Source organism: Palaemon carinicauda, chromosome 11 (assembly GCF_036898095.1).
Source record: "Palaemon carinicauda isolate YSFRI2023 chromosome 11, ASM3689809v2, whole genome shotgun sequence".
In the NCBI taxonomy this organism is placed as follows: Eukaryota; Metazoa; Arthropoda; class Malacostraca; order Decapoda; family Palaemonidae; genus Palaemon; species Palaemon carinicauda.
This window is the reverse complement of record NC_090735.1, coordinates 136,291,176-136,318,122: the sequence shown is the minus strand read 5'-3', so window position 1 is coordinate 136,318,122 and position 26,947 is coordinate 136,291,176. Positions and strand designations below refer to the sequence as shown.

Below are 26,947 nucleotides of genomic sequence, written 5' to 3'. Positions count from 1 at the left end.
ATCTTATGGTGTTTTTCACCTTTTTATGCTTTTTAATCCTTTATTTCTCCTACTGTTACTTTTCGTACTGGCTCGGGTGTTTCATTATTTCTATTGGCCAAGTTATTTCTTATATCACTATTTTTATCTCTCCATCTCTAGTTGATATTTCCATTGTCATCTTTTAAAGCAAATATCTGTTGGCATCCTGTTCCAATTTTCTTTTACATTAACTTGATGCTCCTCATTTTCTTTAGTGTACTGAATTTTGGTCTGGTTGTGTATACAGCAACAAACGCAGCCGTTATTAGTTCACTGCAGGATAAAGTATGATCGCTTATAGCAAACCAACCTAGTATGGGTGGCCCTGACTAAATCAGCTTTGCTGATCACCACGTTAAGGTGTATATATATATATATATATATATATATATATATATATATATATATATATATATATATATATATATATATATATATATATATATATATATATTCCACATAAAAGGGGTTAACCGGTGATGAAGTGTGGAACAGAGGTAGATAGAGAACGCTGGCCAGAAACATCGACCCCACATAAAAGTTGGAAAAGATGCAGACAGAAGATATATATATATATATATATATATATATATATATATATATATATATATATATATATATATATATATATATGTGTGTGTGTGTGTGTGTGTGTGTGTGTGTGTGTGTGTGTGTGTGTGCGTGCATTGACACTTTACCATTCCTCTAGTATTTACTCAAATGTTACATCATCTCTTTATGCGAGAATACTCACTTCCTCCTTAAACCCACCGCCGATGACGCACATGAGACCCAATGCAAATATTAGTCACTTTGAGCACACCTTATGTCAATAGGGCGGAGCCTCTGCCTCTGCGTGTAAACACCTTTTTCTTAATTTTTCCTTAATTTCTTTATTCATGTTTTTACGAGTGGCCCTTGGATGTCTTAATAGTATTCTCTGGGTGTTCTTTTGCACAATTTTGGTGAAGCAACGATTTTTTTCTCTCCTGGACAGTCTCCAGTGATATGCAAAAAATATATTTCGCTTCATAAATTATAAGATTTATCAGCGTTTAGTTATTTTAAAATAACTAAAATGCTAATATATACTTTAATGTTCACGGGTGTTTATCCTCATGTTCATAAGGCTAACACACGCACACACATACACAAAGTACTGAGCTGTATACAGATTAGGTGCAGACTTAAATGGACGGGTTTTTGTGTACTAGAGCGTTTAAATATCGTGATCCCGGAACCATACGTGATTTTTTCCAACCGCAACTTAGGGACTATGGATTAAGGAAGGTGGCTAAGCAAGGAAAACGCCACGGAAAGCCGCTCCAGGAACTGGCGTTGTGTAGGATCGTGTGTTAACAGGTTTTACTCGAAACCGTATCATCATTGTACTAAGGGACCGGAAGATACATGAGTAGTGTAACGCGGTGCCCTTAGCAACCCTTAAAATTGTACTTTCTCTCTCTCTCTCTCTCTCTCTCTCTCTCTCTCTCTCTCTCTCTCTCTCTCTCTCTCTCTCATAAACGAACGTTTGATCCCCTAATAAATGCAGCTGAAATTAGTGCTTTCCCCAAGAATCCAAAATCTAGTATTAACCCATTGACTTGCAAAGTGAACTCGGTATTTGATCGCTAGAAAGATGAAAAAATTTTGGGTAATATCTCTCAAATTGTTTACCATTAACATTATAGTAAATTGAAGGACCACAACCAGGTATTCCTCGCCTAGGATGGTGAAATTCATAAAGATTTCTTCCGGTTCTAATCTTCCTGAACTATAAAACTTGCGGTCAGTTTTGGACCAAACGTTATAAGGCCTTTGTTTTCAAACTCAAACAGTTTGGAGTAAATGGGTCTTGTAGCATCGTTATTGTATTTCTAAGTAATAGATTACACATAAGTGGTTTGACCCAGAATGCTACTTTTTGTCTCATTACCATCTCCTGAAAGTAGATATGTAGTTGCTGAATCCCTTCTTATAGGTCTAGCTAAAATTATTACATGGTACAAATTTTGAGGTATGAAGTTGAACCCTATTAAAACCCGAAGTATGATTGTAAGTACAATAGGTCGAGATCAGTGGCTTCTCAACATCCGAATCCCTGGTGTGATAGTTTGTCTTGAAATTTTATATGAGATTCTTGATTGCAAATTTACTTTTGAGAAAGACATTCGATATGTTTCTTCTTCAATTGCGCAATAATTAGCTTATTGGGAAAGTCTTTTAAGATTTTCGGTGATCAGTCGATACTGAAGAAATGTTAAATTTATTCATTCTGTCTTATTTCCAGTATTATTCTCATGCCTGGTCTTCATCCGCTGACTCGCCTTAATTTGTTGTGCAATTTCAACAAAAACTTGCATTCTATTACATTTCTTATTCCTGATCTTGATATTTATCTCTTAGACCGTCGTTCAGTTAGTTCGTACTCATGTTACATTATATTTTTCCTAATTCTGACCATCTTTTGCATTCAGATCTTCCCGGACAGTACCATCCTGTTCGTGATACTAGCCACGCAGTTAATTCTAACAAATCATGCCTTCTCCATCATAAAGCTCAATACTACACAGTATTAGAAGGGTTATTCCACCTGCGACCAGATTGTAAAACGATGTTCCTAATCGGGATGTAATCAATGAAATTTCAGATGTTCAAACTTGCATTGAATGGTTTTATGTTGAACAGATTGACATAAGCCTCTCTTTAGAGCTATTTTAACGTTACTGAACTTAATATATTTTATATTAATTATTCATTACTTATTGTTTTTTATTTCCTCATTAGGCTATTTATCCCTGTTGGAGCCCTCCAACTAGGGTTGTAGCTTAGGTAGGCCTAATAGTAATTATTATATTAATAACACTAATTCGCGTGATTCACGTATGATTATGTTTATAACGTACGGTCACGTACACGACTAAGTGTGCAAGAATGCTCTATACCAAGAGCTTGGACAAATTTTATCAACCTAATTCACGAAATGGGAGACACAAAAGACCTGAAAATTGCGAAATTGAGAAATTTTGGAATAAGAAAGGAGTTAGACAGGGAGATCCTATCTCCTAGAGAATTCTTAGCATGCCTAGAAGTTTTTGATAATTTGCGGTAGGAAAATATAGCAATTAATATCAATTGGAAATGCAGATGTGATAATTCTGTTTAGTGAATCATGGGAGGAATTGCAAAAGATAATAGAAGATTTGGATAGAGGAAGCAAAATTGTAGGACTTGAAATAAATTTAGTAAAACTAAGATAATAGACCATGGTACAGAGGCTATAGCACTACCCAAGACTAGAGAACAATGGGTTGATTTTTGGAGTGCCCTCCTAGAAGAGCTGCTTACCATAGCTAAAAGTCTCTCTTCTACCCTTACTTAAAGGAAAGTAGCCACTGAACAGTTATATTGCAGTGGTTAACCTCTTGCTGAAGAAGAATCTCTTTTGCTAATTTTAATGTTGTGAAGTGCAGGACAGAGGAGAATGTGGAAAGAATAGGCCAGACTATTCGGTATATTATCGTTATTATTATTATCGTTATTATTATTATTATTATTATTACTTGCTAAGCTACCACCCTAGTTGGAAAAGAAGGATGGTATAAGCCTGAGAGGTCCAACAGGGAAATTAGCCTAGTGAGGAAAGGAAATAAGGAAACTCCAAGAGAAGTAATTAACAATTAATATTAGATATTTTAAGAACAGTAAAACCATAAAAATAAATTTTTCATAAATAAACTATAAAAACTTTAAAAATCAAGAGGTGAAATAAAATAGAATAGTGTGCCTGAGTGTACCCCAAGCAAGAGAACTCTACCCCAAGACAGTGAAAGACCATGGTACAGAGGCTATGGCACTATTCAGGACCAGAGAATAATGGTTTGATTTTGGAGTGTCCTAGAAGAGCTGCTTACCATAACGAAAGTCTCTCTTCTACCCTTACCAAGAGGAAACTAGCCACTGAACAATTACATTGCAGTAGCTAACGCCTTGAACGAAGAAGAATTGTTTGGTAATCTCAGTATTGTCAGGTGTTTGGTAACAGGAGAATATGTAAAGAATAGGCCAGACTACTTGGTGTATGTGTAGGCAAATAGAAAATGAGTTGCAACGAGAGAGAAGGATCCAGTGTAGTACTGTCTGGCCAGTCAAAGGATCCCAAAACTCACTAGCGGTAGTATCTCAACGGCTGGGTGGTTCTATGGCTAACCTACTAGCTAGGTTAACCTGAACTTTGAAGTTTTTTGGAAAGACCATAAGAATAATATAGGGATAGAGATAGAGCAACTTATTAACAACTTGCCCAATTATTTTTTGCAAGTTAGGCTTTCTCTGCAGCGGTGGTTTGGTTGCCGCATACAGGATCTTAAAAGCTCCAAGGAAATTCGGGCATCGTTCTGGAGCAGGGCCGTCTTTCGAGACTGCCTTGGCTAGAGTCGGTCCTACAGATCAAAGTGTTGGCCTTAAGCCCAGCCCACATGATCGAGCATGCTAGACGGACAAACAGTGATACCAGACCACAATAGGTAGTGAAAATGTGTCTTGCTGACGTCAGAAGTGGGAAAACTACAGGCAGGGATCTGGCAACAAACAGTGTTGCCAGATCCCTGTCTGTGGTTTTCCCACTTCTGACGTCATCATCCTTCATTTTCACTACCTAATGTGGTCTGGTATCACTGTTTGTCCGTCCATCACACTTGATCGTGTTGACAGGTCTTTACTCCGGGGTGCTCCGCTATCCTTCGGTCTCCTCATTGATTGTTGGTATATTTTGATATAATCTAAGTGAAATCGTACAGTAATTTAGATTGTCACTCCAAAAGTTTGTGAAAAGGGTAAAATTTTTCTCAATTGTTTATATCCAAGGTTAAGTAAATGTGCCCTTAACTTACTCGAGTCTAAATGAAATAATAAGAATCGATAAGAAAGGGTATCTCATGAAAATGGTAACATTATTATCATGATCATAAACGTTGATGTCATTCAAATTGAAGTGTCCATAAACCTTAAAAAAAAATTTTCTTGAATTGTTAACAGACCCCCCTAAAATTTATAATACTCGCACGTGAAAAAGGAAAATAAATTCAAGAGGAATAATTGCAATACATACTCGAGTTTTAAAATAATCCATCAACATCTATAGGCATAAACACACAGGGCTTAGTCAAAGAAGAGATTCGGTATGCGTACACGGTATATAACAGCTAATCAATTAATTATGAAGCTTTTTAACACCAACTTCAGTAACGCTGACAAAGACTTCCGTTAACCGTAGTCAAAGGGACCGCGTAGTGTGATCACGGTTCACACCAGGGTCGTGGTTCAGATATCTGGGCCGTGAGTGTTAACCAAGGCCAATATATTGGCCTTGGTGTTAACATGGCAACCACTCACATCGTATGGATTTGAACGTTCTGAAAAATTTGGGGCAATGGTAATAGAGTTTTAATCAGGGTTTAAACTTTTAAGGTAATTACCTTAGTTTGAGGCAATTTGCATGGTTTCAACGTAATTTTTTAAAATTAATGATATTTTTAAGGTAATTTCGGTTTTACTAACTTCAAATTTAAGGAAATTTGAAAAGTTTTAAGGTAATCTAAGTTAAAAAGCAGCTGCATTTAAAGTAATGGCCACATGTTCAGGTTTAAACCTTGGTTTAATAATCCTTGCTAGTTCATGAAAGCTGCTGTAATTAGCAGTCAAGGTTAAGAATGTATACATTCTTACTGAGTCATTTATTGGATTTCCCAAGACAAAAAGGCGATATATATTTTTCTATTAGAACTCAGGAAAGTTCCTTCTTTAGTTGTATGGCGAATTTTTCTCTTCCCAAGATGATGCTAGATTTTATATAAACGACCCTGAAAGTAATTTTGTTATTAAGTTCAGTAATACTAATGATGATAAAATAACGTTTTGGTTTCACTTTTAAAACATTAAAAATAGTTTTGTCCGTATTACTTTTAAATTTATTTATAAATTATAAAAGGAGTTTTGAAGGGACGTGAGACAAATAGTTTTAAGAGGGTTGAGCTTTTTTTTTTTTCATATAACTTAATTATCGGGGACGAGAAAGTTTCGCTACCGAAAATTTCTTCGGCAGCTTTAGCGTCAAGACGAAGCTTCTATTAGAAATCGTTTCTTTAAAAAAACAAAGTAAAAAAAAATAACCATACAAAATTCATATAAAATTAACCCTAGTGGAAAGTTCAATGAAAAAAAATAAGAATTTTTACATCCGCTTTCCTACAAATTTTCAACCCCCCCCCCCCCTTGCGCTTTCCTTTCCAGGGTTAAAAAAGCGAAAGGGGAAAAAATAGCACTCTGCTGCCGAGTCCGTTAGGAACAGGGCGTTCCTACGCCCCCTCCCCCTTTCCCAGCCGAAAAAAAGGGCCTCGTCCCTTTCATTTCCTATACCCTATAAACCGAATTTCTGCAGTTTGGAGTTTGGACACTTTATCCCTCCATGTAGGAGAGGCTGATATAGTGGGAATATGGTCCTACCATGAATAAAATGAAGTTTCGTTTTGAATTGAAGAGATAAAATCAACTTAGGCCTAGGCTTCGTGCTTAACACATTGTATCTTATTCTGATTTTCGAACAATATGGCATAAAAGATCTCCTCTCTCTCTCTCTCTCTCTCTCTCTCTCTCTCTCTCTCTCTCTCTCTCTTTCTCTCCACAGGGTTTGCTGCTCATAGTGTATTGATCTCGTCGCTGAAAATGGAGGTGGGGGGTGGAAAAGCTACTCTTCCTCCTCTCCCGCTGGTTCTACTCCTCCCCCCCTCCCCTGCTATCCTTCCAAACTGCTACCGCAACCTTTGCCATGCAAAGACAGCCCACATCACACCCCATCCTTCATCTCTCTCTCTCTCTCTCTCTCTCTCTCTCTCTCTCTCTCTCTCTCGGAAATACGTGGTTCCGAACACTTGTCTGTGTAATAAAAGGAAGGACGAATTATTCAGTGTGGTTTTGGTCAGGTCTATCTTTCTATCTATCTATCTATCTATATATATATATATATATATATATATATATATATATGTGTGTGTGTGTGTGTGTGTGTTTGTAAATTTGAAATTAATATTGTGGCTCTTTACCGTACTTGTTAAATGTGTCAAGGATTGTCGATTTTAAATCATGAAAAACAAGATATTTACATTTCCGTACCTTTAAAAGTTGTAAAATGACTAAAAAAAAACGATTAGCCGTTAACTTCACAACGAATTACATTGTAGTTATTGCTGGGGAAACGACAGAAAACAAATAAAATAAGATTTATGATCGAAAATTGAGTTTACCTTAGTTATAGATCTCATTCCATCTGATTTCTGTATGGATACATAATGGTAAAAGGAAAATGTTTGGTTGTAAACTAAATCCTTCGGTAATTTCGACTTGAGACAGATTTCATAGATAACTTATTGAATTTATGTAAACGTTACGTCAGTAAGGTACCGAAATTACTTAAAGAACATTATAAATGATAATTTCGAGTTTGGTGACGTTTGAAAAACCATCGAAAGTTTAAAAGAATTTCCAATCATCCAAATGAAGGGACGTTCGCTCTAATCACATCCAGAGTTGATAAAGGCCTGGTTAAAAAAGAAAAAATTAAAGCCGCTATATCGGAAGTTGATAAAATTACACTGGGAACATAGGTGGAATTGAAGCATTTTGGGGAAAATAGACAAATAACTATTTGACAACAGATACCAAAATACGATTATGAAGAAAACTATTGAGAGGGACTAAGTGATATTTAACCGACAACACAAAATACAGACGGCAAATTTTGACTTAGTCCTACCCTTGTGTAGGACTAATGGGCGACGGCAAAGTAGCAGGCTGTGCCAGTACTCACAGTGGCAAGGGCTATCGACAATTTAGGGTTGCCGGAAATTATGAGCTAAAGGTCGGTCTACAACACCAAACATTATTTGTCCAATTTTCAATGACGCCAGAACGCTCAATCATTGCCAGGTGGAAAGTCGGGCAATTACCAACGAGTGTTATTGTCTGGATGACCAAATGGGAATTTTACCCCAATTCTCATTTGGCTGGTGATACGTTCACAGACAATTTCTGTTCATGTTTCTCTGGGCCTTTATTGTCTTCCGTACTTGTATTCGAATTATCTTCAAGAAATTAGATGATTCTGTTAAACATTTGAAATCCCATTTCAATACTCAATTGCTTGGCATTTAGCAGCACTCGTTGATTTAACAATATTATTTAACCGAGTTAAAATCTTCGGATAACATCAAGGATCAAATGCGTAAGACATATTGTACATTTCGATATAATAATTATATTTTCTTCTTTTCTTTTACCTTTATTTCAAGCCAATCATTCGAACAAGAATTCGACGCGTGTAAGAAACCTTCCATGATAAGCGCAAATTTTCGCACAATTCTGACATTTGAGTTGCGTTAATGAGTGAAATCTTCAAAGAGTTGGCTTGTGTAAATCTTGTGTATCTAAATAGATATAAGAATGCATTATTAACGAGTTTCCCAAAGCGTGTGACACTTTTCCGATGGCCGGCAGTTTTGTAAACAAAATAATCGGGTTCGTAACATACGAAAAGACTTTAGCATCATCCTCAGCAGCAGTTGCTAGTCCACTGCAGGACAAAAACCTCAAACATGTCCTTCTACACGTTTTTTTTTTCTTCTTTTTATGCCAGTCTAAACCCTGAAACTTTCTTAGCTCATCGTCCATCCTCTTCTCTTCCTTCCCCTGCTTCGTTTCCAATTCCTAGGAACCCATTCTGTCATTCTGTTATTCTTTATGGCTATCTACTATCTGTCTTTCTCATTATATTGTATGTCCAGCCCATGTACATTTCTTTTTCTTACATGTTGTAAGAATATCCTCGACTTTTTTTTCTCTCGTATCCATGTTGCTCTTTTCCTGTTATTCCCATCATCATTCTTTCTATAACTTTTTGAGATGTAACTAGCTTATGTTCTAAGATTCCAAGTTTCTGATGTATAAGTTAATACTTTTAGGGCCATCTGATTAGATAGTTTTCTTTTTAGATGAAGTGGCATTTTACTTTTCAGAGCCTCGTTTTGTTTAAAAAAAAAAAAAAAAAAAAAAAAAAAAAAAAAAAAAAAAAAAAAAATAAAAAAACTCCATCCCATGCTTATCCTTTTAATTTCAGTCTCATGTCCTGGGGGAACACTTACTGTCCTAAGTACATATATTCTTTAACAATCTCAAGTGTTTCGTCCGTAACCCTTATTTGTTGTCTCTGTATTTTCATTGAACATTATCTTAGTTTTACTCCTATTCATTTTCAGTCCTACGTTTATACTTTATACAAATCTACTATCATCTTTTGCAATTCCTCCCATGATTCACCAAACAGAACTATGTCATCTGCAAATCTTAAGTTGTTAAGGTATTCCCCATTAATGTTAATTTCTAAACTTCCCCAATCGAAATTTTTAATCGTAGGTCTCCCTGTCTAACTCCTTTCTCAATCGTAAATTTCTCACAATTTTTATGTAGTTTTAGGATTGCTGTACTTCCCGTATTGATATCTTCAAGTGTTCTAATAGAAGATTCACCTATTCCTTGTCTTAGAAGGGATTTAATTACTTTTGAAGTTTTGACAGAACCAAAAGCTTTCTCATGGTCTATATATATATATATATATATATATATATATATAAACACACTAATGTATGCAACCCATCATTATATGACTGCATATTTAGATAAATATGCACTTACATATTCAGTCCTTTCCACCTTTCCCCCTTATCCGAGGGACAGGGAGAGACCGAGTAGTTATACATATGGGAATGCTGCCAAACTTGACCGGAAAAAAATCTATCTTGCTATATATCTATCCACCTATATATATATATATATATATATATATATATATAGAGCCAGACACTTTCTTTTTAATATATATGGGAGATGTATAACACGTTTATCATATCGCTAGTCATCAGATCAGACATGTTAAACAAAGGTAGAATTTGGCCCGTAATTAATTGAGTAATCTTTCAACTGAACAAACAAATTGAATTCAAAACATAACCACCTTGTCGGAGATGATATAAATGATCTGAAATGTTTTAGTGAGAGAAAGTTGCCGAACGATGAGACCATCAAAGGTGACGACAACCTACAGGCTTTTCAAGCTTTCCGTACCTAGACCGTGTTCCATACGATGAAGGTTATCAGACTTTGCGTCTCTCTCTCTCTCTCTCTCTCTCTCTCTCTCTCTCTCTCTCTCTCTCTCACTGTAGGTAGCGTGGCTCCGGAAAGCATCATCCAAATTTTAGTGTCTCCAGCCTCTGTTGGGGGGAAAGGGAACACAACGAACCCTAACGCGCTGGATAGGATTATATCATAGTCTACCTTGCTGAAAAGCATCGCGAAGTGAAACAATGTTATTACTTAGCGAATCTTTCTAAATATTTATAAAAGTTGTTTACAATTCTGATGTACAGTACCAATTCATAATTCCTGTTCGTAAGTGGCGTGTATAATTGTTCTAGGCAGGGTTCTAGGTACACCACCACAATAACAAGGTCCGTGACTAGGATGTAAAATCTTCAAGTTTACATAAACTGGTTGGTGTTATATTTACTGCCTAAATGTTTTGGGATTTAGCTATTTTCTTTGTCAAACATCTAAAATTAATGTAAACTTCTTTACTTAATCCGTTAAAATCACTATACCGAGGTTTGGCTGGAGCAGACAAGGCTATCTGCCTACCACCACGACCAGGAGAGAGAGAGAGAGAGAGAGAGAGAGAGAGAGAGAGACGAAGGTTACATTGTCCAGTACTAATTTGAGCTCTCTCTGAGGCCCAGTATGGAGAAAAACAGATGTACACTGCATCTCTCTCTCTCTCTCTCTCTCTCTCTCTCTCTCTCTCTCTCTGTGTCTATGAGGGCAGCTGCTACACGCTAATACAGTGAACGGTTACAGACTCCCACCCGCCGTTCGTCAAAGAAAAAGGCATAATCATTATCACTTCTGTTGTTGCGTACGTACCCGAGCGTACCCTAGTTAGTGTTTGTAACTTGGACACAGAGAGGAGAGGGTTCTGGGATATGGATGAAACCAATATAGGTAGGATCCAGGCAGATGGGAGTGAGGAATGTTGACTCACCAGACGCTAGAGCATAAATATTACTGATGCTGTGAGAATGGGAATTTGGGAAAACCAGCATGGGAAGCAGAGTTCAGTTAGGGGGAAACTTCAAGATAGAGCAAGGAATATTAAGCAAAGTTTTCATTGTGAAAGTAAAGTTGGATTATTATTATTATCATTATTATTACCTAAGCTACAACCCTAATTTGAAAAGCAGGATGCTACAAGCCAAAGGGCTCCAATAAGGAAAAATAACCAATTATTATTATTATTATTATTATTATTATTATTATTATTATTATTATTATTATTATTACATGCTAAGCTACAACCCTAGTTGGAACAGCACGATGCTATATGGCCAAGGGCTCCAACGGGGAAAAATAGACCATTATTATTATTATTGTTAACTGCTAAGCTACACCCTAGTTGGAAAAGCAGGATGCTTTATGGCCAAGGGCTCCAACAGGGAAAAATAGCCCATTATTATTATTATTACTTACTAAGCTACAACCCTAGTTGGGAAAGAAGGATGTTATAAGCTCAGTGGCCCTAACGGAAAATAGCCCAGTGAGGAAAGGAAACAAGGAAAATAATTTATTTTATAAACAGTAAGCATTAAAATAAATATTTCCTATATAAGCTATAAAAACTTTAAAAACACAGCGATGAATGGAAGTAAGGACATAAATACACTACATGAGCAGTAACAAATACAGAATATCTCAAGATCAATATCAACGTTAGAATAGATTTGTGATACATAACCCATGAAGAGAGATTTGTCAGCCCGATGAAGATAAAAACGTTCACTGCAAGTTTGAACTTCTGAAATTCCACAGATTCAACCGTCTGATTAGGGAGATCATTCCACAATTTGGCCATAGCCGAAATAAAACGTCTAGAATACTGTGTAGTATTGATCCTTAGGATGGAGAAAGCATGACTGTTAGAATTAACTGCATACCTAGTTCTATGTATAGATTGTTGAAGTCTTGAGAAGATCTGAATGCAAGGGATGGTCAGTAAGTAAGTATTTTATGCAATATGCATAAGGAGCTTAAACGACGATGCCAGAGATTAATAACTAGATGAGGAAAAATAAATTTAATAGAAAACAAAATTTTGTCCAACAAATTAAGATTAGGGAGCTGAAGATCAGAGAGAAGAACAATACTCGAAACAAGGAAGAATGAAAGAATTAAAAGATATCTTCAACATAAACTGATCATTGAAAATCTTAGAAGACTTTCTTAACAAGCCAAATTTATTGTGCAATTGACGAAGAAACAGACGAAATGTGTTTCTCAAAGGTAAATTTGCAAACAAGAATCGCGCCTAAAATTTCAGAGGAATCACATAGCGTTGAAGAAACATTATCAATGTTGAGCTCTGGATGTTGAGGACCTACTCGACCTAATTACAATCTGAGTTTTGTTAGGGTTCATCTTCATGTCCCGTAATTTGCAACATGTAATAATTTCAGCTAGATCTCTATTAAGGGACTCAACATCTCAGGGTGTACATTCAGGAGATGGAATTGAAGCAAAGAGAGTAGCATCATCTCCATATGCAACGAGATTGTTTTCTAGGCCAAACCACATATGTGTATATATCTATGAAAAGGACATCGCCCCTGAGGAACACCACATATCACATTCCTATTCTAACTATGATGCTCATTAACTGCAATATATTAATTAAAAATTTAACAATGCTGCTAAGAAAAGAGCCACCTACTCTCTACTGTTTGAGTTTGAAGACAAGGGCTTCATGGTGAAAACGGTCAAAGACAGCAGTTGAAATCAAGCCAAGTCACGAAATTCATGACCATAATCAACAGGTTTCTGTACAAAATTGTAAGAAGAGCAATCACATGCTCCAAGGACTTTGCAAAATCCACATTGTAAACTAGGAAACATATGATTACCATAAACATACCTTATTGAGACGTTTTGCTAAAAGACGTTCAAAAACTTTAGATAATGTGGGAGTAATGGAAACTGGGTGGTAATCAACAGGCCTAAAATACCAAGTGTAAGACAAACCCAGGTTCAATAAGGACTGCAGGCGTGCTTATGTGGAGAAAGATGAGGCCTGTATTTGAGAAGGTAACAGAGCAGATTTGACTTGGAATAACTGTACTCAGATAAGAGCTGTTGCTCAGAGAGCTTATGGTCCAACTGAAAGGAAATACAATTTAACCATAAAAGAAACCCTTTCTGGTACAACCAGGAAGATAAGTGGTGGGATACCCTTTGGTGTGGACTTAACAGTTCCTCCTTTACATGAACCAAATAGCTCTGTCATCCAATACCCAAAGGAAAAGGCAACCTGGCTGATGTGTTTGACAGTAAGTAGAGTAATGAGAAACTAGATCTTCCTCATTTCCGTTTCCCTGAGGCTAAACCAATAGTTTAACTTTTCTGTCCCGTGAAATTATAACACTCTTGATGGATGTGAATACTATAGTATAGGTAAAGATGAATGGATATGTTAATGATAGTTTGCAGAGCCTTTAAACTTTCGTGTGCCTATACACATACAGAACTGAAAATCTGTTGCTTCCCTTTTTTCATAATTGTAGAAGGTACGGAGCTTTTCAAGAAAGGTACAGACCTTTTCATCTCAATTCTCAAGTCAATTTGCAACTTCCAGAATGAGGATAATACTGACGCAATTTCCCTACATCCTATAAGAGTGACCTAACTTACATTCAACTGTTGTTGAAATCCAAGACTGATCGCTTATATCAATTACAAATGCTATGTCAACCAGACAACATCTTCCCTTTACTCACACACACACGCTGCCAGTCTTAGACTTGCCAGTGTTTTACATAGTACAGAGTATATACACACACACACATGTTCATGATCATACATAAGAAATAATACGGAGTAGGTTAAAAAATAGATTAACTCTGGCTTACCTTCAAAGCCGGTGGCCACAGTACTATTCCCACCAAGTGCATCAAAGGATTTAGGGAGTAAAGTCGAGCATATGCAAAGCCTGTGGATAGAATAGATGATAAAGATTACTTGGTCTAGATTGTATAATATTTTCATCTTTCTCATTGACGGGGATCAAGACAAACACACCTAATATACCTTGCCCATATTCATATAGGTGTAAACCTGTCTAATAAACCAAGACAAATTCTTAAGATTTCAAAATATTTCAAGAAAGATTTTCTTTTTAATTTCAAAACTTTGTTAATTGAAACATTAAGATTAACACAAAGCTCTTCGTTAATTGACTGAATAAAACTGATTGAGAGTGTCGTGACTAAACACATGAAACACACACACACTCACACACACACACACACACACACACACTATATATATATATATATATATATATATAGAGTAGAGAGAGAGAGAGAGAGAGAGAGAGAGAGAGAGAGAGAGAGACGTTAAGAAAGAGGTTTTATTTAAACCGTATGGAAAAACATGGTGCTCAAGTACCACCCAATGCTCCTTTACTCACAAACGAATTAAAGTTGTTTAATGAACAGAATATAAAACTTGAAAGTCATGCAGTGGGCCATAGTGGGATCTCAAATAGGCCTTCGATACCTCTCCCCGAGGAGAGTGACTATCGGTGAATTGAGAATTTTGAATTTAGCCATGAAAATAATAAGGAATTCATGATTTATCAATGAAAATGGAGGAGTTTATATACTGAAGACAGGTATTTTAATGTTACTGTTCTTAAAATATTTTATTTTTCCTTGTTTCCTTTCCTCACTGGGCTATTTTCCCTGTTGGAGCCCCTGGGCTCGTAGCATTCTGCTGTTCCAACTAAATGATAAGGTATTTGTGGAATAAACGTACGTTTTATAGTCTTAACATCTTTGCAATCACTTGAAGAAAACCAAGTGCAGAATATTTGATATTACTGAATCCTTCCGGAAGTGACTTATCAATAATGTCAATTGCCTGAAACCACTCTCTCTCTCTCTCTCTCTCTCTCTCTCTCTCTCTCTCTCTCTCTCTCTCTCTCTCTCTCTCTCTCTCTCTCTCTCTCTCTCTCTCTCTCAGAAAATGATGGCACGTCAATTGTTTTATCACCAAATCTAGTCTACATAGACTAGATTTGGTGATAAATTTTAAATATACAAATAGGCTGTGTCGCTAAAATAAGATGTATGTAAATCCTGGAATGTTGTATTGGTAAACATACAAGTGAACCTAGATTTTTGAAAAAGGCTGAAGTAACCACCAAAAATACTATCAGATAGAAAAGCATGTGAAAATAATAATATACTATTGGCTAATTTGGATTTATAAGTACAATTAACAGTATTAGGCCATCCACAAAGTATAGAAAGTTTCATAGAAAGGTCAGCATTGTAGAAACGTTAACTAGAGATAGCCTAAAAAGTCTTCCCAGTTATATGATAGATCTGCCAAAAAAAAGCTTCTTCATTAAAAGGCAGACATTAGATTAGGCCTTTTCTGTTCCTTGGAATAGAGCTTGCATTACATGATCATCACAAGATTAATAGCTATTTTTTTTTTTTTTTTTCCTCTGTGCATCCTTTGACCATGATATGGAAAATGCTTAAATGGGTTACAATGAACTTCTGTCCTTCATCGCGTGACTAACAGGATGTCTCCATTAAATCACATCTTTTAAGAGTTGGACGGCTTTTCATTTTATCATCTTTAACACGACTATTTTTCTAAATTTAAATGGCTCCCTTTTTAACCACTTTGCAAATATATAACGAAATTTCACTTCTGAGATTCCCTATGAAAGTAATCACAGTATTAAAAAACAAATGATTAATATACATCTTTCTTTCCACAGAAAAAGAACCGGACCAGCAATGTTTCAAGAGCCACTGCCGAAGGAGAGGCCCTCCTGAAGGAGATGGGCTTCGAAGACAAGGAAACTCCCGGCAGAAGGCGAACCCGGGCGGCCATCCGGGGGGACGCTTACACTCCTCCAGTCAAGAAGGAAAGGAAGGCTACCACACCAGGATGTGAGTTGTTATAGCCTCGAATTACTGTACTTCTTTTACCTCAGTTATTTTGAATATTTGATCTAGTTTTCTCAAACACAAACAAAATAAAACACAAAAACTTGAGGACATGAATTAATCTTTTTGATTTCCCATGCCCCCTAAAAAAATCTTAAAACTCAGTCATGAATGCCATGGGGGGGAGTGGGAATTGGTGATTATTTTTTTCCCTTAAAGTATTATGCAATTGTTTTGTTAATGATTCGCAGTGGCTAATTATACTATCTCACTGTCTGGTACCTCTGCAGTCCTTCAAAATTCTCAAAATATAGTAATTGACTAAATAGGTAATTAAACTTCGCAACTGATAAAGATACTTTTTACTGTGTTTTCTCCCTCCAGCTTCTTTGGTAAAATACATTCAGTTCTTAACTATATTTAAAGAATGATTCCCTTTCGTTTGAGATAAAATACTTTTTAAACATTGATTACATCCAATGAGACTATTGCAATATTTTTCACATCTATATTCCTGTTGCTCCATATGCAGGAAGCTTCCTTGAAAACACTGTTCAGTTACTTCCACTCATTTGGTATCAACAGAGATTGAGTATCTAATTAGGTTGCCCTTCATTGCAAAACCATAACAACATACTATTGTAGAGGTATCTTCATTATACACTTCCGTATATTTTGTGTCCTGAAAAGCTTTGGCACATGTATTTCACTAATATAATTCTTTCGATTAATTCATAAGAATCCTTAAGTATCTAGTTATCCTTAATCTACACCAAGACGCTATACAAATAAGTACTTTTATCAGGAGATTGGGTACAGGGTACTTGATGTTAATCTGAAATATTTTGCTTGTTTGTAGCTAATCTGTATTCTTAATGTAATGTGATGCCTGAAAGTTTAATGGAAATCAATCGTTAAGCCACAGTCTTTAATTCTTTATATGGGAAATGTCAGGGTTTCATTATTATCACTTTGATTGTTAAATTGGTCATTGTATCTAACATCATTTGCTATCTGCAGCTGGACGAAGAGGGCGACCTCCAAAGAAAGCCAAGGAGGCAGAAGCTGAGGATGAACCCGAAGCCAAGGAAGAAGAGAAGAAAGGAGATAAAGCAAAGAAGGATGAAAAGGCAAATGACGAAGAGGAAAATGATGGAGAAAAGGATGAGTGAGAGGGGGGACGGAGCAATCTCTGAGCTCTCTTTGGTACAAAATGTTTACCTGATGGTAAGTGATTCCTGTCAAGTCATAGTATTCTTGAGTCGTATTGATATATAAAGTAAAAGACATATAACTACACTTTACCCTTTAAAATCGATCTTGAATACACGTTCCTTTCTCTGAATCAGTCCAAAAGAAACTCCCCCTTCAGTGAATGTAACCTGATTTATGAAAGCCCAATCGCCTTACAATATGCAGATGAAATTACCACTTTAATCAAATACCTTAGATTAATACAATACCTTTATCACAGCCTACAGACCAAATTGACTAATCATTGGAAATTAATCAAGAGAGCTACCTGATCATATTTTATCACACTAAGGTCAAACTCACAAGAGGGCGTTGTTATTTGCCTCTCTGAGGTCTTGATCTGACCAATGAGGGCCCAGTGGGTACCCTCGTAGGATGTGTTTCATTGTATGTGCTGTTGTCCTGTATTATTATTATTATTATTGTTATTTTTTCAATATTAAACTTACCCGGTGATCATATAGCTGTCAGCTCTGCTGCCCGACAGAAAAACCTAAGGACAAAATATGCCCGCGATCGCTATACAGGTGGGGGTGTACATCAACAGCGCCATCTGTCGAGCAGGTACTAAGTACTCCAATGTCAACAAAGAACCAATTTTCTCTCTGTCGTGCCACCGGCAAGACCTACTAAATACGCTGTTGTTTTCTGGATTGATTTTCACGTTATTTGGTGAAGTATTCATTTCTGGTTATTAGCTTTCGCTGTGCAGAGGTTATTTTCAATACTTCCTTGCATTCTTTTATTGAATTTTGGATTATTTGTTGACGACTTGGATAGATTTTGAATTCCCCCTTTGACTAATTCAAGATGTCTGACCCTTCTCAAGTCCCCAAGTACAGGAAGTGTAGCGCTAGGGACTGTTCAAGGCGTCTTCCGAAGGCCTCTATCGATCCGCACACCATTTGTTCCAATTGTAGGGGTAAAGCCTGTCAATTGGAAGATCGATGTGAGGAATGCGTTGGGCTTTCGGAATTCGATTTTCAAGAATTCCAGAAATATGCACGTAGGCTAGAGAGAGATAGAGTCAGGAGGAGTTCGTCTCGCTCAGTTGATTTTTCCTCTCCCCATGCCCCACAACCTATTCCTTCCCCTGTAGTGGTTGCTCCCGACCCCCCTGCTAGCTCTCATCAACCTTTGATGGCAGATATGATGCGTGCCATCCAGGCTCTGGGTGAGAGAGTCGAGTCATTGGCGAATGACCGCAATCAACTCATGGCTGACGTCAGGGAGTTGAAGGGTAAAAGTGCAGTGGGAAGTGAAGTGAGTGTTAGTGCAGTGAAAAGTGTCAGTGTTACGCATGAGGGTGCGTCTGTTCGTGCCTGTCGTCCTCCCAGTCTGGGACCTCTTGCAAGCTCCCAAGCCCAGGGGAGAAGCAATGTCGTACGACCAAAGGGTTCGACAGGCTTTAATCAGCGGACAGACGTTCCCTCCGTGGTTTCGGACGTATCTTGCCTAGATCGCCCCACCCACAAGAAGACGAGTGAGCCCGTTCATTCCTCGTCTGCGGAAGAGGTTTCACGCCAGAAACGATGGACCAAGGTCTCACGGCCTCTTAAACGCAAGGTCCCTTCCGAGCAAGTCCAACGGCCCAGGTGTAGCCACTGGGTCAGTTCGGACTCGCTGCAGTCCTCCTCCGACTGCACACCTCCTAAGAGAGGCAAAGTGGTACCGCAACAGGCAGTAACTCCGTCTGTTGCCGCACCGGCTGCTGTAGACCCTAAGTGGTCTTTGCTACAGTCTATGCAGACTCAGTTAGCTTCCTTCATGCAGGAGTATCGTGCGGAGAAGGTTGACGCTGCACCCGTTAGCCTACAACCAACCACGGTTGTGCGCCCAGTAGATGCTGAGGCTGCCTGCTCCCGCACTCCAGCTGTGAGAGCTCCACCACCCATGCGCAGTCGACCCTGCCAGACGCATGTTGACGTTCACCGACGCACGGAACCCTCCGTTGACGTTCGTGTGCTACCACAACAGGAGGGTGGAGTTAAGTTGCCGTGTTTTGACGCGGTGCGTCAGCCTCCGCAACCCACGGTGGTCTCCGCTAACCGACCACAGTCAGGAGTAGACGCTTTGCGTCCCCACTCAGCTATGGTTGTTGCCAGTTCTCAGACTGACCAACAGTTCCATGACGCTGGGTCCAGTGCAGCCACGCATGCACCCGTGCTGCCGGACTCAGCCGACCAGCTTTTACCTACTCCTTTGCCGCTTCCTCCTCAACATTCAGACGATGGACTCTCTGATGATGACGACGCTGCACATCTTGACGACCAACACTCGGACATCGACGAACCCAAGACCACGCCTCCCTCCTTAGACTTTAGGAAAGTGCTTGCGCTGTTCAAGGATTTATATCCGGATCAGTTTGTGTCTGCAGCACCACGCTCGCCTCCCTCTGAGTTCGCTTTAGGCATGCAGTCAGCAGCACCTGCCTTTACGAAGCTCGTACTCGCTCGCTCGTCCAAGAGAGCTTTAAGGGTACTGGGAGAGTGGTTGCAGTCCAAAAAGCAACTTGGGAAGACAACCTTCATGTTTCCCCCGGCCAAGCTTGCTTCCAGATCTAGCGTCTGGTATGCCACGGGAGAAGTTCTCGGCTTAGGAGTTCCTGCCTCTGCCCAGGGCGACTTCTCAAGTCTGGTAGACTCTCCCCGCAGGCTGGCTATGAGACGCTCCAAGATTTGCTGGACTCCTTCGGATATGGACCATCTTATGAAAGGAGTATTCAGAGCATTCGAAGTCTTTAACTTCTTGGACTGGTGTTTGGGAGCGTTGAGCAGGAAGACCTCCCCTTCTGATAAGGAAACTTCCATGCTCATTATGTCCTGCATGGACAAAGCCATACGGGATGGTTCTAGTGAGCTTGCGGCTTCTTTCGTGTCCGGGGTCCTCAAGAAGCGGGATCACCTTTGCTCCTTCTTGTCAGCTGGAGTCACCCCATGTCAAAAGTCGGAGCTTATGTTTGCTCCTCTCTCGAAGTGCCTCTTCCCTGAGGAGTTGATCAAGGAGATTGCCGCCTCCTTGATCCAGAAAGACACTCATGACCTGGTTGCGTCATCCGCACGCAAAGCCACCCCTTTGCCCTCTGTGCCTAGACCCAGGTTGGACACTCCAGCGTCAAGATTCATTCCGCCCTTTCGTGGCAGAGCCGCCAGCAGAGGAAGTGCTCGTGCCGAAGGTCAACGCGGGAGCAAGAAGAAGGGTTCCAAGTCCTTTAAAGGCAGAGTCTGACTGCCACCTTCTTCAGACAGCAGTGGGAGCCAGGCTCAAGAACTACTGGCAGGCCTGGGAGAACAGGGGCACAGACGCACAATCTGTGAAGTTACTCAGAGAGGGGTACAAGATTCCATTCTTGCGCAATCCCCCTCTAGCAACAACTCCCATCGACCTCTCTCCCAGGTACAGAGAGGAGGACAAGAGACTAGCTTTGCAGCAAGAGGTGTCTCTCTTACTACAAAAGGGAGCGGTAGTCAAAGTCCGGGACCATCAATCCCCGGGCTTCTACAACCGTCTCTTCTTAGTGGCGAAGAAGACAGGCGGGTGGAGGCCGGTGCTAGACGTCAGTGCCCTGAATGTCTTTGTCACAAAGCAGACGTTCGCCATGGAGACGACAAAGTCGGTTCTAGCATCGGTCAGGGAGGAAGACTGGATGGTCTCGTTGGACCTAAAGGACGCTTACTTTCACGTCCCCATCCACCCAGATTCCCAACCTTTTCTAAGGTTCGTTTTCGGGAAGGTGGTATACCAGTTTCAAGCCCTGTGCTTTGGCCTAAGCACGGCACCTCTTGTTTTTACGAAACTGATGAGGAATATTGCCAAATTCCTGCATTTAGCAGACATCAGAGCCTCCCTCTATTTGGACGACTGGCTTCTAAGAGCTTCGTCAAGTCGTCGCTGTCTGGAGAATCTAAAGTGGACTCTAGATCTGACCAAGGAATTGGGTCTCCTGGTCAATATGGAAAAGTCCCAACTCGTCCCATCCCAAACTATAGTGTACCTAGGTATGGAGATTCAGAGTCAAGCTTTTCGGGTTTTTCCGTCGGCCCCCAGAATCAGTCAAGCCCAAGAATGCATCCAGAACATGCTGAAGAAGGACCGATGTTCAGTCAGACAGTGGATGAGTCTGATAGGGACGCTTTCATCACTGGAACAGTTCATCGCGTTAAGGAGACTCCACCTCCGACCCCTTCAATTTCACCTAGCTGTTCACTGGAGAAAGGACAAGACGCTAGAAGCGGTCTCGATTCCTATTTCCGAGAAGATGAAGTCTTCACTGACTTGGTGGAAGGACAACATTCTCCTCAGAGAGGGTCTGCCACTGGCTGTTCAGACCCCCAACCACATTCTCTTCTCGGACGCATCGGACACGGGCTGGGGTGCGACATTGGACGGTCGGGAATGCTCGGGCACGTGGAATGCGGATCAAAGATCGTTACACATCAACTGCAAGGAGCTACTGGCAGTTCATCTGGCCTTGAGAAGCTTCAAGTCCCTCCTTCTAGGCAAGGTGGTGGAGGTGAACTCCGACAACACCACAGCCTTGGCGTACATCTCCAAGCAAGGAGGGACTCATTCGATGACGTTGTACGAGATCGCAAGGGACCTCCTCACCTGGTCAAGAGATCGAAACATTTCGCTAGTAACGAGGTTCATTCAAGGCAGCATGAATGTCATGGCAGACCGCCTCAGCCGGAAGGGTCAAATCATCCCAACAGAGTGGACCCTTCACAAGAATGTATGCAAGAGACTATGGGCCTTGTGGGGTCAGCCTACCATAGATCTGTTTGCAACCTCGATGACCAAGAGGCTCCCAGTTTATTGCTCACCGATCCCGGACCCAGCAGCAGTTCACATAGATGCCTTTCTTCTGGATTGGTCCCATCTAGACCTTTATGCATTCCCCCCGTTCAAGATTGTCAACAGAGTACTGCAGAAGTTCGCCTCTCACGAAAGGACAAGGTTGACGTTGGTTGCTCCCCTCTGGCCCGCGAGAGAATGGTTCACCGAGGTACTGCAATGGCTAGTAGACGTTCCCAGAACACTTCCTCTAAGAGTGGACCTTCTGCGTCAGCCGCACGTAAAGAAGTTACACCCAAGCCTCCACGCTCTTCGTCTGACTGCCTTCAGACTATCGAAAGACTCTCGAGAGCTAGAGGCTTTTCGAAGGAGGCAGCCAGAGCGATTGCTAGAGCAAGGAGGACATCCACTCTTAAAGTCTACCAGTCGAAGTGGGAAGTCTTCCGAAGCTGGTGCAAGTCGGTCTCAGTATCCTCAACCAGTACCTCTGTAACTCAGATAGCTGACTTCCTTTTATACCTAAGGAAGGAAAGATCTCTTTCAGCTCCCACGATCAAGGGTTACAGAAGCATGTTGGCAGCAGTCTTCCGTCACAGAGGCTTAGATCTTTCCAACAACAAAGATCTACAGGACCTCCTTAAGTCTTTTGAGACCTCGAAGGAGCGTCGGTTGGCCACACCAGGTTGGAACTTAGACGTGGTACTAAGATTCCTTATGTCAGAAAGGTTCGAACCACTTCAATCAGCCTCTTTTAAAGATCTCACTTTGAAGACCCTTTTCCTCGTCTGCTTGGCAACAGCTAAAAGAGTCAGTGAGATACACGCCTTCAGCAGGAACATTGGATTTACATCTGAAATGGCTACATGTTCCTTACAGCTTGGTTTTTTAGCCAAAAACGAACTTCCTTCTCGTCCTTGGCCCAAATCGTTCGATATTCCAAGCCTGTCTAATTTGGTTGGAAATGAACAAGAAAGAGTCCTATGCCCTGTAAGAGCTCTTAAGTACTATTTGAGACGTACCAAACCATTAAGAGGACAGTCGGAAGCTTTATGGTGCGCTATTAAGAAACCTTCTTTACCTATGTCGAAGAATGCAGTTTCTTATTATATCAGACTTTTGATTCGAGAAGCTCATTCCCATCTGAATGAGGAAGACCTTGCTTTGCTGAAGGTAAGGACACATGAAGTTAGAGCTGTCGCAACTTCAGTATCCTTCAAACAAAACAGATCTCTGCAGAGTGTAATGGATGCAACCTATTGGAGAAGCAAGTCAGTGTTCGCGTCATTTTACCTTAAAGATGTCCAGTCTCTTTACGAGAACTGCTACACCCTGGGACCATTCGTAGCAGCGAGTGCAGTAGTGGGTGAGGGCTCAACCACTACATTCCCCTAATCCCATAACCTTTTTAATCTTTTATTGTTGTTTTTTGGGTTGTACGGAAGGCTAAGAAGCCTTTCGCATCCTGGTTGATTTGGCGGGTGGTCAAATTCTTTTCTTGAGAAGCGCCTAGATTAGAGGTTTTGATGAGGTCCTTTAGTATGGGTTGCAACCCTTCATACTTCAGCTCCTAGGAGTCGCTCAGCATCCTATGAGGATCGCGAGGCTCAGTAAGGAAGACGTACTTAAAAAGGCAGAGTAATTGTTCAAGTCGACTTCCTTACCAGGTACTTATTAATTTTATGTTTGTTATTTTGAATAACTGCTAAAATGAAATACAAAATACTTAGCTCTTAATGTTAACATATAATGCTGGTCTCTACCCACCCCCCTTGGTGTGAATCAGCTATATGATCACCGGGTAAGTTTAATATTGAAAAATGTTATTTTCATTAGTAAAATAAATTTTTGAATATACTTACCCGGTGATCATAGATTAAAGGACCCTCCCTTCCTCCCCAATAGAGACCCAGTGGACCGAGGAGAAAATTGGTTCTTTGTTGACATTGGAGTACTTAGTACCTGCTCGACAGATGGCGCTGTTGATGTACACCCCCACCTGTATAGCGATCGCGGGCGTATTTTGTCCTTAGGTTTTTCTGTCGGGCAGCAGAGCTGACAGCTATATGATCACCGGGTAAGTATATTCAAAAATTTATTTTACTAATGAAAATAACATATTATTATTATTATTATTATTATTATTATTATTATTATTATTATTATTATTATTATTATTATTATTTGTTAAGCTACAACCCTAGTTGGAAAAGCAGGATGCTATAAGCCCAGGGGATCCAACATGGAAAATAGCTCAGTGAGAAAAGGAAATAAAGAAAAGTAAAATATAATAAGAACAATAACATTACAATAAATATTTCCTAAATAAGCTATAAAAACTTTAACAAAACAAGAGGAAGAAAAATTAGATAGTGTGCCAGAGTGTACCCTCAAGCAAGAGAACTCTACCCAAAGACAGTTGATGGCCATGGTACAGAAGCTATGGCACTACCCAAGACTAGAGAACAATGGTTTGATTTTGGAGTGTCCTTCTCCTAGAAGAGCTGCTTACCTTAGCTAAAGAGTCTCTTCTACCCTTACCAAGAGGACATTTAGGGTTGATGGTTAATCCCCATTTGAGGCGGTTATCTCCAGTTTTGCCCACTTTCACCCTTGCTCTCTTTAATGTTTCCCAGTCCTTCCTGGTGAAGGTTGCTCCACTGGGCAGCACCGGATGGCCATCAAGGACTTTCCCATCATTTCTCTGGCCTGTGAGCAGCTTCCCGGATTGGTTCTAGTCCATCTACTGTTCCAAATCTTTTGCAGGGTTTCAGTCTTCACCTTGCTCCTTGATGATTGTCGAGTGGGTGCCTGGGCTCACTAATTTGTTTATTCTTTTCAGTTTTTGCTAGTGTTTTTCATTGGATATTGGATGGTGAGATACCGGCTATTTTATATAAGGATGGTAGGTATTGATTTTTAGGGTGCCAGTAATAATCCAACAGGACTTATTTAGCTCTGGGTCTACCATATGTGCATGGCATGACCTTGCCTATACTGGTGTACAGTACTCCATAGTAGAGTAACAAATTGCTTGGGCAATTTGTCTCAAAGTCTCGGAATCCATTCCCCAGCTAGTGTTGGCAAGTTTGTTGAGATGGTTCCTATTTGCTACTTTATGTTTGCTTGTATATGTGTTGTGTGCTTTTTAAAGGAGAGTGTTATGTCAAGGGTGACTCCTAAGTAGACTGGGTAGCGGGGATTTTCCAGTTCTTTGCCATCCTATTTGATCTTAGGTTACTCTTTGCCTGATGATTGTTCGGGTGGAAGCCACATACCTGTTTTGCTTGGATTGAAATTGAGGTGACACTTTTTGTAGGTGGGGGGGGGGGAGAGGGTATTTAGAGCATTTGACAGTCTTTCTTCAATTGTGGTGAAGGAGTCAAATTGTGTGGAAAGGCTTCAGATTCACACAGTTATGGAGTCTTATCTTGGTGTAGAAGCAAAGGCAATAGTACCCAAAGAACAATTTCTTGCACATTTGCACTGTGTTAACACTGACTAAACCTGTAAGGGTAATGGATGCAATATGCATGCCAGTTGAGAGGGGTACTTCTAACCACTTAAAAACAAGAAATTCTGTTATGCGGGTGTATTTTTTCTCCTCTAAGTTTGTCTGTGGTGTTTTGCCAGCTTGATACTCTCAATTAAAACAAAATTTTTACCCTCTCCTCATCAAAGAGGAAGGGGTAGTTACCCCAGTTCTTCAAATAGGAAATTATTAACTCTATTCTATTTACTATATCTATTAATAATACTTATCTACCGGGACAGAAAGTATTCTTACTTGTTGGAAAATAATAATTTTGTAAGATATGAATAATGATACTTGTCTTAATGTAAAAACTGTATACAATGATGCTTGTATCTTGATGAAGATATACAAGTTCGGTACTTACAATTACAACTCAACTGGTTACGAGGTATCACGAATGTGAAGCAATAACTAATTTATACTTCTTTTTTTACGAATGGACATGCAAGAGTTTTGGCCTAAATTTTGATGTGTAGCAACAATAGGCCTCATAGAAAAGGTATTCAGCAATCATTGGGTACAGTCCTTTAAATAGTGAGCTGTTAAGGGAGTCTGTCTCTTTCAGACACCTGCACTAAGGACTTGAGTCAGTGAGTGGTTCTTGTGGAAAGCTAAGGTTGCAGCAAGACCACGGATATTGTAAGTTCCTGAGGGTGGAGGGAAAGGGGACTGTTGGCACTTCTTTCGAGGACTTATAGACTCTAAGGATAACTTCACGTAACCAAAAGCTTCCCTTGAAGACTTATAAGGCTCTGAGGATAACTTCACCTAACCAAAAGGTGATGATGTTCTTTGAGATCTTTTTGGGACGTCCTGTGCTCAAGAACAGATTGGAGATTTTCAGTTGACAACGAGTACTTCTCTTTAGATATTTCTGTATTGCTCTTACAGGACAGGAATATATCCGGATCATCATAGTAGAGATGTTAAAAGTCAATTGTTCCGTAACCGAAATACAAACCACGCTATTTAAATAGGGTATTACTTTCGGCGTAGCTGAATGACGAGCCATTAGATTTTTACCGAGGGTTAACTACCCCCTCGGTAGTTAGCGGAGGGTAGGGGAGGGGTAGCTAGCTACCCCTCCCCCCTCACACACCGGTGAACTGATTCACTTCTCTTTTGGCTCGGGTGATGGTCAGACGTGTCTGCTCTCACCCTCGCATTGACAGCCTTAATCTTTTTGCTTTCTCTTTCAGTTTGTGTGTTTGAAAGTTGGCCTCTCTCCTTA

The 26,947-nt window shown here is 39.8% G+C and overlaps 1 protein-coding gene across 2 annotated transcripts in view; it reads left to right on the top strand.

The window, feature by feature from the left end:
* Positions 1-26,947, top strand: part of LOC137650224 (neuromodulin-like) — a 57,658-nt gene that overhangs the window by 15,929 nt on the left and 14,782 nt on the right. For both annotated transcript variants that reach the window (XM_068383471.1, XM_068383470.1), the window contains exons 2-3: positions 15,965-16,139; positions 17,157-17,363. In XM_068383471.1, the coding sequence (XP_068239572.1) occupies positions 15,965-16,139; positions 17,157-17,308 (327 nt within the window). In that variant the 3' untranslated portion in view covers positions 17,309-17,363. The remainder of the gene's footprint in view (positions 1-15,964; positions 16,140-17,156; positions 17,364-26,947) is intronic.